Source organism: Xiphophorus hellerii, chromosome 22, assembly GCF_003331165.1.
Source record: "Xiphophorus hellerii strain 12219 chromosome 22, Xiphophorus_hellerii-4.1, whole genome shotgun sequence".
In the NCBI taxonomy this organism is placed as follows: domain Eukaryota; kingdom Metazoa; phylum Chordata; class Actinopteri; order Cyprinodontiformes; family Poeciliidae; genus Xiphophorus; species Xiphophorus hellerii.
The window spans coordinates 15512975-15529614 of record NC_045693.1 but is presented as its reverse complement, the minus strand read 5'-3'; the positions used below and the strand labels follow the sequence as shown (position 1 = coordinate 15529614).

General features: G+C 39.0%; 1 protein-coding gene across 4 annotated transcripts; it reads right to left on the bottom strand.

Moving 5' to 3' along the window:
* Positions 1-929: 929 nt before the first annotated feature.
* slf2 (SMC5/6 complex localization factor 2) lies at positions 930-16236 on the bottom strand. 4 transcript variants are annotated; one of them, XM_032553684.1, is made up of 20 exons: positions 16076-16236; positions 15360-15529; positions 13149-13765; positions 11542-11587; positions 8013-9331; positions 7819-7901; positions 7611-7721; positions 7344-7511; positions 6270-6372; positions 6104-6191; positions 5875-6016; positions 5677-5764; positions 4997-5173; positions 4793-4887; positions 3380-3467; positions 3188-3292; positions 3031-3108; positions 2808-2894; positions 1624-1692; positions 930-1517 (listed from the first exon to the last, which is right to left on the bottom strand). In XM_032553684.1, exons 3-20 carry the CDS (start codon positions 13761-13763, stop codon positions 1131-1133), a joined length of 3849 nt encoding a protein of 1282 aa, XP_032409575.1. In that variant the 5' UTR covers positions 13764-13765; positions 15360-15529; positions 16076-16236; the 3' UTR covers positions 930-1130. The 4 variants fall into 4 exon arrangements, with proteins under 4 accessions (XP_032409575.1, XP_032409574.1, XP_032409576.1 ...); XM_032553683.1 differs by having other exon boundaries at positions 15360-15499; XM_032553685.1 differs by lacking the exon at positions 16076-16236 and adding an exon at positions 15884-16051.
* Between the last annotated feature and the right edge of the window lie 404 nt (positions 16237-16640).

Here is a 16640-nt window from a genome sequence, read left to right as displayed (position 1 = left end):
TAACCCAGAAAAAATGTTTCTTAAACTTTTTTATTGTTCAGGGGTGGCTCCCACAAAGTCTTGAATGGGTTTTGCTTCACAATCCTCAAGGCTGGGTTTATCCCTGTTGCCACTATATTTTTGTCTACCATAGCTTTTCCTTAAACTGCACTTTCCAGTAATGGTTGGATGAAACACTGAGCAATGACCTTTACTTGCTTGTCCTGCTTGTGGAGGATATCAATAAACACCTGCTGGAAAGGTTTTCACCATGATTTCTGGATTATTGGTATTTTGCCTTACATACTATTCACATTTTAGACTAACTGAACTGGCGCTTTTTGCTAGCTGTAAGCCATAATCATTCAAATCAACAAATAATTGAAATACATTACGCTGTACAACTTCCACTTTAACTGAATTACCTTTGATCAACTGAAATTCATTTCATTCAGGTTTCAAACATGAGCCTGAATTAAATATTTTTCCCGTGAAAAATGTTATGTGTAACCAAATGTATGAAATGATTTTTACATCTCAGTTAATCTTCAGTCATTTCAACATTACAATCAGAAATTTTAGTCACCAGCCCCTAGATAAAATAGCTTCCTTTAATACAAAGACATCATGGAAACTTACAAATAGTTTATTTTATGTACTTGAAAAAAAGGCCTAAAAATATTTTAATAATTAAAAATATGCAACAGTGAAATCAACAAGTAGGTCATTTTTATAAATAACATGACAAAACCTGCTTTACTGACCAAATGTCATTAATGGAAAAAAAAAAATCTTAAGTTAACAAAATATATACATTTTTACCTTTTAACGATAGCACAAAAAAACCAATGCGGAAAAATTGTAAAATGTTTTTCAGCAACGTATTAAACAAACTAAATAACTTTTAATATGTGCAAAGCACAAAAAAACAACATTTACAATGCTTTTGACCTCTGTAAACTTTGTATTCTAAACGTTTTTTTTTTAATCAAATGTAAAGTTTTATAAAAATCTACTATTGCATACGGTTAACCTGAGAGTTACATATTCGAAAAAGACTAATCAGTAAGTAAAAGTGCAAATAATTTTTACTTAAAGGCAAAAGGTTTCGACAACCAGAAGAGAAAAAAAAAGATATGCATGACAGAGATTCACATGACAGCATCAGGGGGTGGCGTTTTTTCCCTTTCAGCAGTCCGAGTCTCTGTGTCTGTACATTCTTTAGGACTGGGATCAATTTTCTCATCCACAGCTAGAGGCTCCATCACAGGCATTGCTTGCAAGTCATCAGTCATTTGCTCCTCTGTCGCTGTCGTTTCTCTCGCCTTTGTGTCGTCTTCCTTGTCTCCCGGATGTGCAACTACTTCCATGTCTTCTTTAACCTCCGTTTTTTCATTTTCTCCTTCTTTATTTTCGGCAATTAAAGTATCATTCTCATCAATTATGGTTTCTTCATCGTCTTCAATGAAAACTGCTTCTTCATCGTCTTCAGGGTTTCCGAAGGTTTCCACAGGTTGCCAATAATCATACAGCTTACCCTGCAACAAAAATTATAAACCATTGCAAAGACGGTTCAAATTGCTGAAAAATGTTTTAATATATTCAAAGAAGCGGCGGTGAGGGAAGTAATTATGTGTACTATACATTGAGAGGTCTAGTTTTCTGGAGGAGCATCTGCCACTTTGTGTAGATCCTGGCTACCAGATCCTTCACCTAGAAGAGGAATACAGACATAATGCACAGCTTTAAACATATACAGTTTGTTCCTGTTAATCAAAAAGCTTTTTCTGATGTTGCTACAGACGATGCAGCCAACAATAGAAAGTTTCAGTTGGTAAAGAAATATCTGCATTAATAATTTAATGATAAAAAGGAACATCTTTATATCTCTCTGGGAGAGATTTTGCTCATTTTGTACCTTAGTTTTTTATATGCCAGACTTTTTCAGTATAAAATGATGAAGGCTACTGCTGGACGTTTGGTGCTGACAATGTTCACATTTGCACCTGCCAAGGGGAGTTTTCATGTTCACTTTGATGTGATGATATAGTAATTTTTCATGTTAAAGCCACAGCCTACTGTAAAAAAAAAAAATCTAGTTAAAGGAATGTGATGAATAACATCTACCAGCAGGAGGTCACGCTTTCTTATTTTGGTTTGATTGGAGTCACAGGGTGTTATTTTGAGTCAAGAATTTATACTTGAGCGAAATTGGGATGCAAATTGGAAAACTGACCTGGAGCTAGGTTTGGGAGAAATGGACTTTAATTTTTATGTCAATACTTTGTGATATTTATGGTGTCATGGTAACAGCCTTTGCAAACAGAGATGAACAGATAATTATTAGCTGTAATGGCAAGTTATTAGACATGGACACTAGAGCCCATATATTGGTGTGTTGCATCACCACATCAGAAATTTAAAGTAGTTCCCCAAATTGCAAGGCAGTACAAAAATAATGTCCTAAAACAGAGAAACTTGTGGAGTTTTGTGATTTTGTTGCAGCTTTTCTTCTAAAAGCAGTGAAGTAGATAAATATGGCCATTTAGTAATAAAACGTGAAATCTGACACTTAACTGTTCTTATTCACTTCAATTATGTTTTGCATAGCCAATTAGCACTTGAAAAGACAAAATTGTAGTTATTATGGAAAATTTTATGGAAAATTCTAAAAATAAATGCACTACAAAATTTAAACTGAAATGTTTTCAGGAAGTCAGGTTTAAACATCTGCCTAAACATTTTAGTTAAGAAAATGCTGTAATGCACATGTATTTGCACCGGATCCAGATACATTTTTCCCATTTATATTTTGAGGTCGTCCCCACCTTGCTGCGGTAAAGGCACTTTTCGCTTTCTCTGATGTCACATTTAACATGTGTTTCCAGTTCGGATGACAAAACAAGCAGCTGCGCCTAAAGAACAAAAAAATAGAAAAAAAAGAAAAACAAATCTCCTTTAGTTGGATTTCTAGTATCCAAAATTCCATTGTGATTTGTTTAAACTAAACTGAATTCCAACAGCACTGCAGAAAAAAGAAAAAGAAGTTACCTTCTGCTGAGGTGTGAAGACCTGTAAATTGGACGCCTCATTTGTCAGAGTCAGAAGGCTATAACACAGGTAGTAGGCCTGGAATGCATAAGAAACTTGTGTAAAAATAAAATTGATATCCTCTTTTTGTGATGCTACTCCTTAAATCTGTCCTCACCTGTTGGTCTTGAGTTGCCATGTCCTCCTCTTTGTCTTTCTGCTGGATACTTCGGACGAGGGCGGAGGGTTGCATTTGAGGAAGATACGGCCTCAACTCGGCAAGCTGCCCACAATGCAAACGACATTGTTTAACAGGACTGAATTCAAGCTGCTGTAGAACGGATGCCTCCAATACTTTAAGAGAGCTTACCGGAAGTTCTGTCTCCACAGGGATATAGGTGCAATTTCCATCCAACAACTTAGAGATGAAGCACATGCTTAAATGGCGGCGGAGTTCTCTACTCAGAGAAACCCAAGAAGGAAACAATGAGACTTTAACTGAGATAAAGATAATATAACTAAATGCAGAACCCCTCCTTCCTTCTAAAATGTCTGATATTTATGTAATACTTTGCATGACAGGATTTGAAACCACTAGGTTTTTGTAATTGTAGAGGGGTGAAAAACAGGTTAGTAAACAAAACCAAGAAGCAAGAAAATAGGCACCCCAACATAATTTTTCATTTTGAATCTTTAATTTCTGATCGTAATAAGTTCTGTAGTGTTATTTCAGTTAGTCCGTGCAATTCTACACATGGCCGCTAGGGGCGCTGACGCGTTAGTGACCAAGAAAAGATTGAGCACACCAGAAGAATAAATCTTCCTGTTGAAGGTAAAAGGAGCTCAACGTGTCTCGTCTTTTTCATATCGCAGCTCAGTAAAAATGTATGTTGATGCATAAATGTGGTGTCCTTCAAGAATTAAGAGGTTATAGACTCGAGAGTCAACTGGTGGGTCACTTTGTACAGCTTTGGATGGACATTGTGTAGAAAACGGGGCGTATTTCGGGAGGCTAACTAATGCTAATGCGAGCGAACATTGTACACGTGTTGAGCTAGCTGAGAAACAGTTGAAGGACTAGAGATTGAGTTCATTTTGAACCTATTTTATTTTTCACTTTTTGAAACGGTAAAAGACATTTTTCTGGTGTCTTTTCTTTATGGGTTATTTCAATAACACCGAAACAATGTTGTCAAACTCAATGAGTAAATGTTGTGCAGAATAAAAATTGTAAAAGCTATTAAAATAGTTAAAAGCAAATCCATATATTTTTATTTTGAAAGGTAAAAATACAAAAGGTCTGAGGAAAAGGGACAAGGTATTTGAGTTAAAACAAAGCTAATTGGTTTGGATAATTAAAAGCTATCTAAAATATTTTGCCATTCAATAAAATTCATGATGGAGCATGTTAAAAATAATTGTCGTTCGGTTTAAAGGGATATTGCAGTCATTTGTAATGTACTGAATCAAAGGGTTATTTGTGTAAGTTATACAGTGATACCTGAAGTATTTTATATGAAGTATTTGATATAAGTATTTGATATGGAGTATGGTCATCATAAGAAGAATAAATCTTCCTGTTGAAGTTAAAAGGAGCTCAACGTGTGCGTCTCCTCTTTTCGCAGCATCACATGTTGAGGGAAGATCACCTGCTACATTACCCTCAGCCATCCGAGGTTGCAGGGTAACATAATCTCACTTGCACATTTAGATTCTTTTACATCGTAAATATAATGCGAGAAAACTAGATTTAAAATAAATGCATTAAAAAATATATACTCACTTTCCACATTTACTGTCAGGTAGGAGCTGAATCAGGAGGCACATGTTGTGATGATCATCTGTTAAATCAGTCAGGGCTTTACAGACTCTCGGCAGCTACAGCGGAGAAATAATGTGACGTCAGCAATTTAACCACAGCTTAAAGTGTAAAGAAACACAAAGCCATTTTTGCAGAGTGGGAAGTGATTTTTTCTTTTTAACTGACCACAGAAGACCAGTCACTGATGTTGTTGATTATTGTATACAGCAGACAGCTCACTGCTACGCTGGACTGGAGGATTAGCCGTGTGTCAAGGCTGATTCTTCCCACCACAGTAAGCAGCAACAGCAGCTCATCGTTGCTGTATGCATGAGGGCAGAGCCCCATACAGTAAGACAGGTACTGGGAAAAATGTCCAAAAAAAGCAAAACAAGGAGGAATAGTGAAACTGGTTAGATAAGGGTTTCTTGTTTTCACTCTAATAGGTGAGGTCTCGTTACAGTAAAATCAGTTGCATAGAAAAAAAAAAAAAAGGTAACTTTTAGCGTGTTTTCACACCTGGTAGTTCAGTAAATTTGGTTCAATTGTGGGGCCAAAATTGCAACATTTTTATTATTTTTAGTTGGTGTGGTTCATTTTCACACTGAACTGCATCAAACAAACAAAACTTTTCAAAAAACCTCTTCACCCCCTCGCCTGTGGTGAGGGTCCATATTAAGAGTTTGATTGCACATTCACATCTCCAAAAAATGAACCGCACTCTCCAGGCAAACAAATCAGAGTTTGATTAAAGCGGGGTAAACAAGACTTTTATTTTGGTAACACTTATAAGACATTCAAGAAAAACCTTTACTGAATAAAGGTCAATCTTAAGTGTAACAAATTAAAACTTCCTAATTGCTCACCTTTAAGATGTTTGTGCAGTTGTGTTCAGGGAAACTGATCTCTTCATTGTTGTTAGTAGGAGACTCACTTTTGAGATAGATATCCTCTCTAAACAAAGAAAAAAACCCTTGTCATTTCAAACAAAGTGACTTCGTTATTTCATGTCCTATTCTAAATGCAAAGCAGCAACGTGACTGATTCACAGAGCAGTCACTCACAGCAAATCTCCCTCTGTGAATGATGGCTGCAGACTCTCAAAGGGGAAGAGTGTCACAAATGCAGCACCCATGTTCATAAAGACCAGCGTCACATCTGCCAAACTGGGAACCCAAACTTCAAACTTCTGGTTGTCATTGTTCACTAAGTGTACAAACAGAAAAAAAAAAAACACATCACTTTTCCCTCAGTAAAAAAAAAAAAAAGTAGCCAATGAGGGGAGATGCTAACCTATCTGATAAGCAGCAGAACAGGCGATGTCACAAAGGGCTCGTAGGATCTTATTGGATATGATCCTTTCACTATGGACCGACATCATCTATGAAGAACAGGTGAAGGTTTAAAAACAGTTTCTCAGTTTCTGTGACGCAGCTACTGCAGAGTGTGTTGGGCGTACCTTGAAAAGAAAGCAGGTAACCTGAGCTGGACAAGGTGAGTTACAGTAAGCTTCCTCAAACAGACCAACATTCAAGTGCAGTCTCAACTGAGCAGGACTGGACCTGCAACGAGACAGGAGACATAAACAAACAAGATGAAACTTTACATTGGTTCAACACCATTAGTTTGCCAACGACCAACAGAGGTTACATTGTTGAATACAAGCTCCAGTACAGGAAGTTGCACAAAGTTCAAGCATAAACAAAAAAATTATGCATGCTGAGGAACTTCCTGTGGCCTCTCTAAATGGACTTTCTGAAAATAGAGGAAAATTAAATGATTCACAGGTTAGAGCATTTGGGTGATCTGGTCTACTGTCACAATCTACTTCATCATTGTTTTAATAATGTTTAGAAAAATAATCTATATTCACACGGCTCACTTCGCTGTGGCATCTTTTGTTGCAATTACAGCTACAAGTCTTTTTGTGAGTGCTTCTCCTGGCTGTGCACATGAAAAGAAACTTTTGCCCATCACATAGAAAATTGCTCAAGCTCAGCGAGATTTCATGGAGAGGGTATAATTTTTCCACATCTCTTCACAGCTTATAGACAGGGTACAAAAACATACTGAGCTGAGAGGAAATGCAAGCTACGCTTTTTGACTTTTTTTTTTATTTCAAATAAATGTTTATTTTTTTCTCTTCCCTTCCCTACTACTATGTGTTGTAACATCAGAAAATATTACATGTTTAATATGTCTTAATGTTTTTGCATGGCACTTTGGATTTATTTTTTTTACAAAAGCAAATTTAAGTTCCATATATGCTTATTTTCTTACGCTAAAGAAAAGGACAAAACTTGTTTTTTCCAAGCCAGTAACCAATTCGTAAGCACTGTGATTATGGGACAAAAGTCAGAAAAACAACAGCACCTATGTTTGATAAAGAGCAAACAGAATACTCTAGTAAAACAGTTAATTTGCCTACACTGGTGTTTTAGGGCACGTATTTAAACACAGCTTCTATTACAAAGCACTAAGAGTTGTAAAGTGACTCCACGTGTATAAACAAACACACACGAGTACGCCTTACCAAATAAGTGTCTTCTGAGAGGCCCCTTGAGGACTGACGTGGCACTGCCTGAGCTGCAGTGAATCCTGGTGAAAGACCTGGCCGAACCTTTCCAGGTTAAAAACCATCTCCCCTGGTGGGATTTCTCTGATTGCAGCAGACATCAATGAGAAGTGCTGCAGAAACTCCCTGGAGAACAAATTATAAATCAGTTTTCGTTTACATTAAAATCATGTTTGTCCCAGCAAGCCCAGAGTGTTACTGCCAATATGCTTCGGTTTCTCTTACTGGTGTTCATTGGCAATCTCCTCCTGGTTCTCCTCTGCCGCCTCATACTCAGCTAACCTCAAGAGGTCTTCATTGCAGGCAGACAGAAGTTGTGCTTCAATCTCCTTTGCTCTGATAAAACATTTAAACAAAAGAGAAAATAAATTGAATATGGTCCAGAGACATGAGACAAAAACCAATATGCAGATTATTTTTCTGGATTATGTACTTCTTGGTGCTGTTTATCTCCTTCAACATCTGGTCCAGGTTGTTCTTGTAGACTCCTGGCTTTGTGGAGGATGACAGCAGGTGCTAAATGAAGTAAAGGGAGACAAAACCCCCCCATCAAAACCAAATTTTAAATATTGATCATGTTGCATGTTCAACTTTATGTGCAAACAACACAAATTAGAAGGAGCTTACCGTTTTTGACTGAGAGCTACGACTTCCTGGCGTGTTCGGCTCTGAAATGGTTTCTTTCTGCGGCGTGTCTGGAGGCTTCGCAACGTGCTCCATCATCTCCTGGAAGGAGATTAGCGGCTCCTCGTCCTCGCTGCTGTCAGAGCTCTGGCTTGGATCTATACCATATGAAATGCTCAGGCCAAGGTCTAGTTCAACGTCAATAGAGTCTTCTTCTTTCCCCCTCTTACTCCCATCACTGTCCTCCTCCTCTAATGGTGGAGGCTTTGTGCATGGAGGGGAAGTCTCTTGCACAGAGGCTGCTGTGTCCATCTCCAAGCAACGCAAACCCTCACTGGTTTTAGGTTTCAGGGAGAGGTTGTGCTGAGGTTTAAAACTCTCATCCTTAGATTGACTTCTTGAAGAATTGACAGGACTGTGTTTGATGCCTCCATCTTCCAGTTTTAGTCGCTCCAAAGTCACAGTTGGCAAAAAGACAGTCCGGTTAGAGGCTGGTGAGGAGGCTGCCTGAAGAGGTTGTGTGACAGGAGGAGATATGGGTGTAACTGTTGGACTGCAGCTGGAACTTTTCTTTGAAGTGGGTGACTTTATCGTTTGCTCTTCCATCTTACACTTTGGGGCCTTACTTGCAGGCCTGACAACATAAACGTTGGGGTCAGGGGTGAAGAGTTGATCTATGTCGTCAAGGACAACCACTGGTTTTCGTACACGACTGGCTTTACTACGTTCTGGTGTGCTACAACTTAAACTAGGCTTAGATGCTGGTTTTGGAGAGATGCCCTCTAATTTTCTGCTTTCTGTCTTAACTGGTACACTACAGCCAGCGTTGGAGTTACTACAAACCGAACCAACATGTGGAGGTTTGCTGCACTCCTTATGATGAACTTTAGAAGAACTTGATTTGTCCTTCCTTTGGTTTTCCTCATTTTGAATCTTTGGACTCCCTTTACTCAGAGTTGAAGTTAATCTTAACTTCACTATATTATTCTCAGTGGTAATAAAGCCTTTCTTTGCCCCTGCAGATGGCGTTTTCTTTGGACAAACTAAGTCTAACCTCGAGGGTTTGAGTGTGGATGACAACGCTGAGCATGCCGGCTCAGACTTCAGAAGTCCGTTTGCTGTTTCAGGCGACAGCTCAAAGACCAAGGAGGTTTTTGTTGATGGCTGACTGTCCAGTGAAGATCTTGGTGAGGCGCCAGGAGTAACTCCGTTTGTCTCTGTTGTTCCATGGTTTATTCCTTTGTGACAAGGTTTCTTGGTGTTCTTAAAGCAAGGCTCCCCCTCCCAGCCTCTCTTTTGGGATGTGCTATTCAGATCCATCACTATAAATAGAAAGAGAGTTTCCTTTCAATTAAATTCAGTAATGCTTATAGGGGCATTTTAATAATACAACAATAAAATGAGGGCGACAATATTGCTTGTTTGCTTTCGTTTTGTTTCTCTATCTACCAAAGAGACTGGATGACAAAAAGCTCAACTCCGGTGCCTCCAGTTACTCCTCCCCTCTCGTTTCCTTGGTAACGGCTAAACACACAGAGAGCTAACGTTTCTTCCACTCGGGCCGAACCGAACACACGGACAGCGAAAACGACAAAAGTGGAACAATTTTCAACTTTCTCGTGTAGCATCGCTAGCCCGCGTGTGCACGTCTGCGTATATGAGCTCGAAATTTTGCATGAACGAATTACGCTGTGTGCTCGTCGGGATGAGCGCAAACTCCATAGAAATAAATGGAGACGGAGCAGCGCCGTCTCCCGCCGTGATCGTGTGACCTTACCCCCAGTTACCTGCCGCCGGGCTCCTAGTCTCCTACCACTGTGCGTAGAATAAAGCCCGGTGAGGAGGAGCGAACCGGGGAAGCGCAGATTTAAAAGTCGAACGTGACAGCTGTACAATGGAAGCGCTGTCGATTCAAACTGAAATAACCGTTAGTGATGTGTCGGTCGCGAACGATCCGGCTCTAAGAGCCGGCTCTTTGAAGTGAACGATTGGAACCGGCTCCACAATGGGAGCCGTTTTAGGATCCTATTTGGGAGCCGGGTTTTTTTCTACGGTATATCGCTGTCTCTCCGCCTCCCTGTTGTTGTGCTTGTGCTCTGCAAGTGCCAGAGCCGATAGTTTTTCCCCACATCGTTTTTTTTTTGTCCTGCGGTGCCTCGCTGTCTCTCCCCCCCTTCTCCCTCTCCTTGCGCGTTTTGCTCTTCTGCCAGCGCTAGAGCGGAGAGTTTTTTTCCCTCGGTCGGTCCACTGCCCTCATGTCAAGCGTGTGCTCCACACATCTGACCAATCACACATAGTTTCAATTAATAATGTGGCGGGAAAACACTGAAAAAAAAAGTTTATCTCCACTTTTTTTTGTGGAAACGCCAGGTGTTTATGTACAGACACTCACTCAGCGGTCAAGAAGCACGACAGAAAGAAGGGGAGTCAGTGTGAGAGCTGAATAGGTGAAAATAAATGAGTGACAGAAAACGGAGCAAGATTTGGACTCATTTTAATGCTACATCAAGCTCCAGGGCAGAGTGCAGACTGTGCAAAGTCAGCATTTCCTATCGTGCAGGCTCGACAAACAACCTGCACAGGCACATGCGGACATCACACGCATCGGTATTGCTATAGCATTGTTATGCGGCATTTTTACTCATCATAAGTGCTTGACAATGTCAATAATGAAACAAAATATTATAAAATTAGGTTTAAGCTATTAATTAATTAATAATGTCAAAAATATATATGGGGAGCCGAAAGAGCCGGCTCTCCACAGTAAGAAGAGCCATTAGAGCCGCATCTCGAAAAGGAGCCGAAAATCCCATCACTAATAACCGTGATTAACTGTGGAGTCGCTATGTTGTAAAACATAAAAACTAGCAACCTACATATCTGCACCGATGCTTGCTTTGGGACCGTCCTTTAGGGCTTAAACAATTCCTAGAGTGATTCGAGTACCTCGATTATTAAAATTATTCGAGGAAAATGTATCTGCCTCGAAGCTTCATTAAGTTTATTTATTATTTAGTGCACCGTGGTCAGACCGGGATATTATCTGCGTTGCACAGCGCTCTCACTTCCGCCTGACTTGTTGCCGGAAGCCAAGTGTTGGCAGCATAACTTCCAATTTTCAAGTTCGGCCTGGGAGGATTTTATTGATTGATGAGAATGTAATGGGTTTTTGTGGTTTTTCGGGGGACCAATAAGCATCCTTAAAATGACGGCAGCTTTTCTAATCCCGGAGTTTATGGTTCAGAGCGAACGGCGGGATTATTTATATAAGTGAGCGGATGGACTGAACACTGCGTGCGACTGTGCTTTAGATGCGTAGCTTTACTGACTAACCGCAAAATAAATTTCATATCTTCCCAGTCGCAACAAATGGGAAGCTTTATTTTGTGCTTTCATTTGCTGCAAGCCATAATCAAACTCCTCAGTTACTAAAAAGTTGAGACTGAACAAGTTAATACATAATTGTAATTGTCACAATTTCTTCTTTTTTTTCTTCAAATATTGAAAAAGTAATTGTTAATAAAAATATTACCTGGAATAATGCTTTCTCTTGAACGTGTCTGTTCATGTTGGTTGCTCTAAAACAGTAAAGCAAATAAATAAATAAATAAATAACAATAGTTAATAGTTATTCATTCAAATACATGTCAGTTAATGGGCTAATCAACTAAGTCACTGAGTTATTATAACATTATGTCATCATAATGAGTAATGGCAAAATTATTTAGAGTAATTTCTTATGATCCGCATGGTACTATTCTGATTTGATTAATGAATTCATTTGTTTATTTATACAGACTTAGACTTAGACTGACTTTATTATCATTTTGCATGCACAGGGTGTATACAGAACGAAATTTCGTTGCACAGATTTGGAGAGTTAATGTTAATAACTGTTCTTGTCAGTCTAATGCTTAACTTTGAACTCTATAAATCTAATATGATGATCATTACAGGAATAAATGATGAGTTTCCAAAAATCACCACCTGGTTCCCAAGTTCAATGTCATACTGTGTCAGTTGTTAAACTTGAATTTAAAACTAACAATAGTTATATCTAAGACATTTGTTTATTATTTTTATGTATGTACTTGTAATAAAGAATTGTTCTTAAATTTAGCAGAAGTTCTGGTGTTGTTAAATATCAGTTGATTATTAGGTCTGGTTATCTGTTAGCGCAGGGGTGTCAAACTCCAGTCCTCAAGGGCCGGTGTCCTGCAGTTTTTATAAGTGCCACAGGTACAAAACACTGGAATGAAATGGCTTAATTACCTCCTCCTTATGTAGATCAGTTCTCCAGAGCCTTGCTAATGACCTAATTATTCCATTCAGGTGTGGTGCAGCAGAGGCACAACTAAAAGTTGCAGGACACCGGCCCTTGAGGACTGGAGTTTGACACCTGTGTGTTAGCTTAACAAACATGCTGGTCTTAGTTTGAAAACAGGGCTGCCTTACTAAGAATGATGGGTGATGCTAGCTTAGTTTTTACATTTCAACTGTCTGTGTATTTCCCTCAACCAGAAATGTGCTCATTTGTAGAAAATTTGCCCCCAGCTGACCAGCAGTGCTCTGCAACAGATGGGGGAGAATATGCTCCATATGGCTGGAAACAACTTAAAGGATTGTTGTACTTTCTCTAGTCTATCATTAAAAGTGATTTTAAAATCATAGAAACAGTATGAGGGAGAAAATTAAACTTCTTTTTTTTCATTTCTACCTTTTGAAACAGGTAACCAGTCCTTGTCTATGCTTTAAATTGGGCAAGCAAAATATAATTCTGTTACTACACACAGCCAATAAAAAGGCTTTTTAATAGTCCTGGAGCTACAATGCTGTGTCTGAAGGATAATCTATAACTAATAGTTTTGCATTCTCTGCTGGACTCTGGAAGTTCTCTCACAGCCGTTTGCTTGACACCAGGAAGAAATCCCTTTGAGTCTGTATGAGGATGCGTGGAAACTTTCTGACTGCCTCAGAGCGAACACTCACACAAGGTTTGTACAGAGGAACATTGCGTAGGAAATCTCTTAGTTTGCTGAGCAGAGCCTGGCAGAATAAGTGTGAAGAATCATAAACACTTTGCATTAATTTCTGCTTTAATGCCACAGAAACACCATGTTAAAAGAGAGAAAGAATTACCTTATTTGGGTCTTCTCTCTGTGACACATCCTTGATTTTTCCTGAGTTAGAGGATGGGATCTTGGATTCAGTTCCTTGATCCTGTCTGAAGAGGCAGGAGGGGAGAGGGTTGCTTATATTCTTCCCAGACTGAGGAGATGGAGAATTAAATATAGTGGGAATAAAAGTTCTCTCAGCTGAGGTTTGAGTCTTAGTTTGGCTGGCTGAAACAACTTGAGGTGAGGTGAAATATCCTGAGCCCAACCGTATCATGTTCTGTTGAGGACCCAGATTTTCCCTTGCTGGAGTGGCACCATTAACCGGGCTGCTCAGAACATGGCCATGAGATGGAGAAAAGGGCTTCAGAGGACCAAGTTTGTGTTTTAACAAAGAGTTCACAGGGGAAACAATGTTCGTTGAACTACTTGAAACGAGAGCTGCCGGATATTTCATTCCTGCTGGATGCCAGTTTGGGCTCAACTTGTTCATGCTGCATTCCTCCGGAGTCTGGAGAGGCAAACCTCTCCTGGGTGCTGGATGAGAAATCAAGTTTGGGACTTGAGATGGTTTGATTGGAGTCTCTTGGGGAAAAGATGCGAAATGTGAAAGTGAGTGTTGCTGGAAAGCAGGATCCATCACTGCAAACAGAAAAAAAGATATCTTCGTTCAACAAGTTCAGCTGTTGTCACATTTCTGAGAAACACACAAGCACCTGTGGATTTATTGAAAATTGCCTACAACAGGACAGTATTCACCAAACTTTAAGTCATGTTTTGTTTGTGGAGTTTTACTAGTAGTGGTAGATGAATCCAAATCCTCTTTCTTTCATTGTTTAGTATGCCTTTAAGATTTGATTTGATGAACTACTATGAAAAAAGTACTGAATTTGCTGAAAATGGACATTTATTTGGCACAACCACTTCCACATCCTTAGCCAGAAATTTCAGTGATAGAAACCACAGTACATATGCAGAAGCAAAACCAGGTTATAAGGTCAGCAGACGGCGCTCAGGCCGCTGTGGAGATCTACACCAGCCTGTAGATCTCCAACAGGCTGGAGATCACAGAAGCTGACACATCAGCTTCTGTGATAAAAAAAAATGCTTGGGAACCTTTCATAGTGCAAGCAAGGAGGCATAGGATCTGGCGCCTGCGGCCTTGAGAAGTTACAGGGAGTATCAGTAAACAGTTTGTATTTTACCACTCCCAACTTTTTTTTGTATTTTTTTGTACTTAGTGTTGTGAAAAAGAGTAGACACCTCTGAGAGACGAATTAGAAGACTGAACACTGCCCTAGTTTTTGCTAAATTAAACTAAAATCTTTTAAATATTTGTATTGTAGTCAGTCATCTTCAGCATTTTGTTTTCAGTAAGTCATTTTGAATACACAAATTCTTCAGCAGTTTTTTATTTTTTATTTTTTTTTATTTTCCAGAAGCAACTTCATTATATCTGGTTTGGAGGTGATTCAGGTTTAGTCCTCAGCAGGGAGGATTTAATGTGTAAAGAGCTGTTAAAGTAGATTACTTTTCTTTTCAAATTGGATAAATGACTGGGTCAGGCCATCTCCAATTGATTTGCCAATTGGCTTTAATAAATAGTGTTGCAAGTGTGTGATATTTTAGCCATTTTATTTGGACCCATTTTGCAAATTCACTGAAGGCTAGCAGTGAGAATGTGCTGCCCCACTGAAATACATTTTAATGAATAAAACTACTGAAGAAGTTAATGCAAGTTTTGATGAAAAAGTGTCAAAACAATGTATCAATTATTTGCATATGGGGCTGCATTACTGAATGCAAGTCAGGTGCCTATGCTGATCATAACGTTATGCGTGACAAAGATTTAGATTACCCAGGGTAGACAAGTGGTAAAAAGTCAGTGGCTACTCCTTTCAAATTGAGCAAAACTGGCCAGCATAGTTAACTGAATTTCTCTTTTATAAATACATATTCAAAAAGGGCAATAATAACATAAAATTTTATTTCCCTCTGGGATCAGTAAAGTATTTACTTTGTATGTACCTAGGTAATATAGTAAGAGCTGGCAGAGCAGACTGGACAAAAAAAATGACCCAGTAACTGCCATATAAGAAATTCACAGCTCTGTTTAGTGAATATTAAGCTGTTTAAAAAAAAAAAAAAAAGCTTTAACGAAAAATGCATTCTTTCAACTTTTGTAAAATGCACTCGTTATCTTGGAATCGTAAATACAGAAATGTCATTTTGTTACCTGAATTGGTATTTTTGCTGCAAAGCTTCACAATGTGGTGGGTGTCCTGCTGCTGTGCTTCGGGGAGAAGTAATCCTCAACTACTCTAAAAAGTCAAACCAGGACTCTTTGTAGATCGTTCACGAATGGATGTCCGTTCACTAAGACGACAGAAATGCAACTCAAACAGGCTGTTTTCAAAAAAAAAAAGTAAAGGACGCAATAGCGTCACATGTTTATGTCAAACTGAGCTCTCAATCCACCGCACACAGGAAAACTCCAGCTCTGAACTGAGAAAGACTACCAATCCGAGTTTGCTACGTAAATGAAAACACGAGGAACTTATTTAAGGGGCTTAGGCGTTAACACATGCTTAAACGCTTTGACAATAATGAGATTAAGCGAACTTGTAAATGTCATCACAGCACGGTCGCGTTTTAATCACAAACGACCACAAAGCTAACTCCTAGCAAACAACAAAGAAGGTGCACAGAACTTTATAGAAACATGCTTGTTATTCTTTAACTTACGATCATTCTACTCACCTACAGCCACTTCCTGCATGTGCAAGAGTCTTAAATACGTACACAGAGAAAGATACATACGTTTTACAGTAGCTTAATAATAGTAAATACTAGCAAACCGCCGTTCCAGGAAGTGAGTTTAAGCTAGGCGGCGGTTGACGCGCCTACAAACTTAACCATGTGGTAACAACAACGTCAACGGGATTCTTTTACCGCGTAGTTCCTTGATTTTCAGAAGTCTTCTCCATTGGATGAGTCTTATGATTAGTTTATGACAACCTTTAACCCAAATGACAAGACCGAGGATTTCCAGTGCTACAACTGCTCCATCACAAGTTTTTGTCCCGCTTTCTACTGTGTCGTTGTTACACGAACTGCATTCTGGAAGTTGAAGTCCAAGTCAAGCATTTTACTTCCGAGGGACTTCCGTGTTAACACAACCGTTCTTCCCTGAACCGTGGTGAAAACATTATTTTTTAAAATATTTGTTAAAGTACTATTTTGTCATCGAAGTGATCAAATTACTGTCCAAGGAATGAAAATGAGGACTATTTACACACATAGAAGTGTTCAACTGTACGTCGCTACAGTGCCCATTCTTTTTGAATAATAATATTTATAATAAAATAACTACAACTTTCCAATCCACTGTAATGCAGATCGCTAGTGGAAATTGTGTCTGCAAGCAGCAATCCATGTTTGATTCTTTAAAAAACAAACTTGTTTTGTTACCCCAGAATTTCACTTCCTTTGAGCATTAAAGTATGCTTTATTAGAA

Excerpts from the sequence above, each read along its gene's own strand:
- slf2 (XM_032553684.1), bottom strand. The coding sequence starts at position 13,763 with ATGGATCCTGCTTTCCAGCAACACTCACTTTCACATTTCGCATCTTTT. Across the intron at positions 2,895-3,030 it reads TCTTCACACCTCAGCAGAAG|GCGCAGCTGCTTGTTTTGTC; the intron begins GTAACTTCTTTT and ends TTTGTTCTTTAG. Across the intron at positions 1,518-1,623 it reads AGAAAACTAGACCTCTCAAT|GGTAAGCTGTATGATTATTG; the intron begins GTATAGTACACA and ends TTTTTGTTGCAG.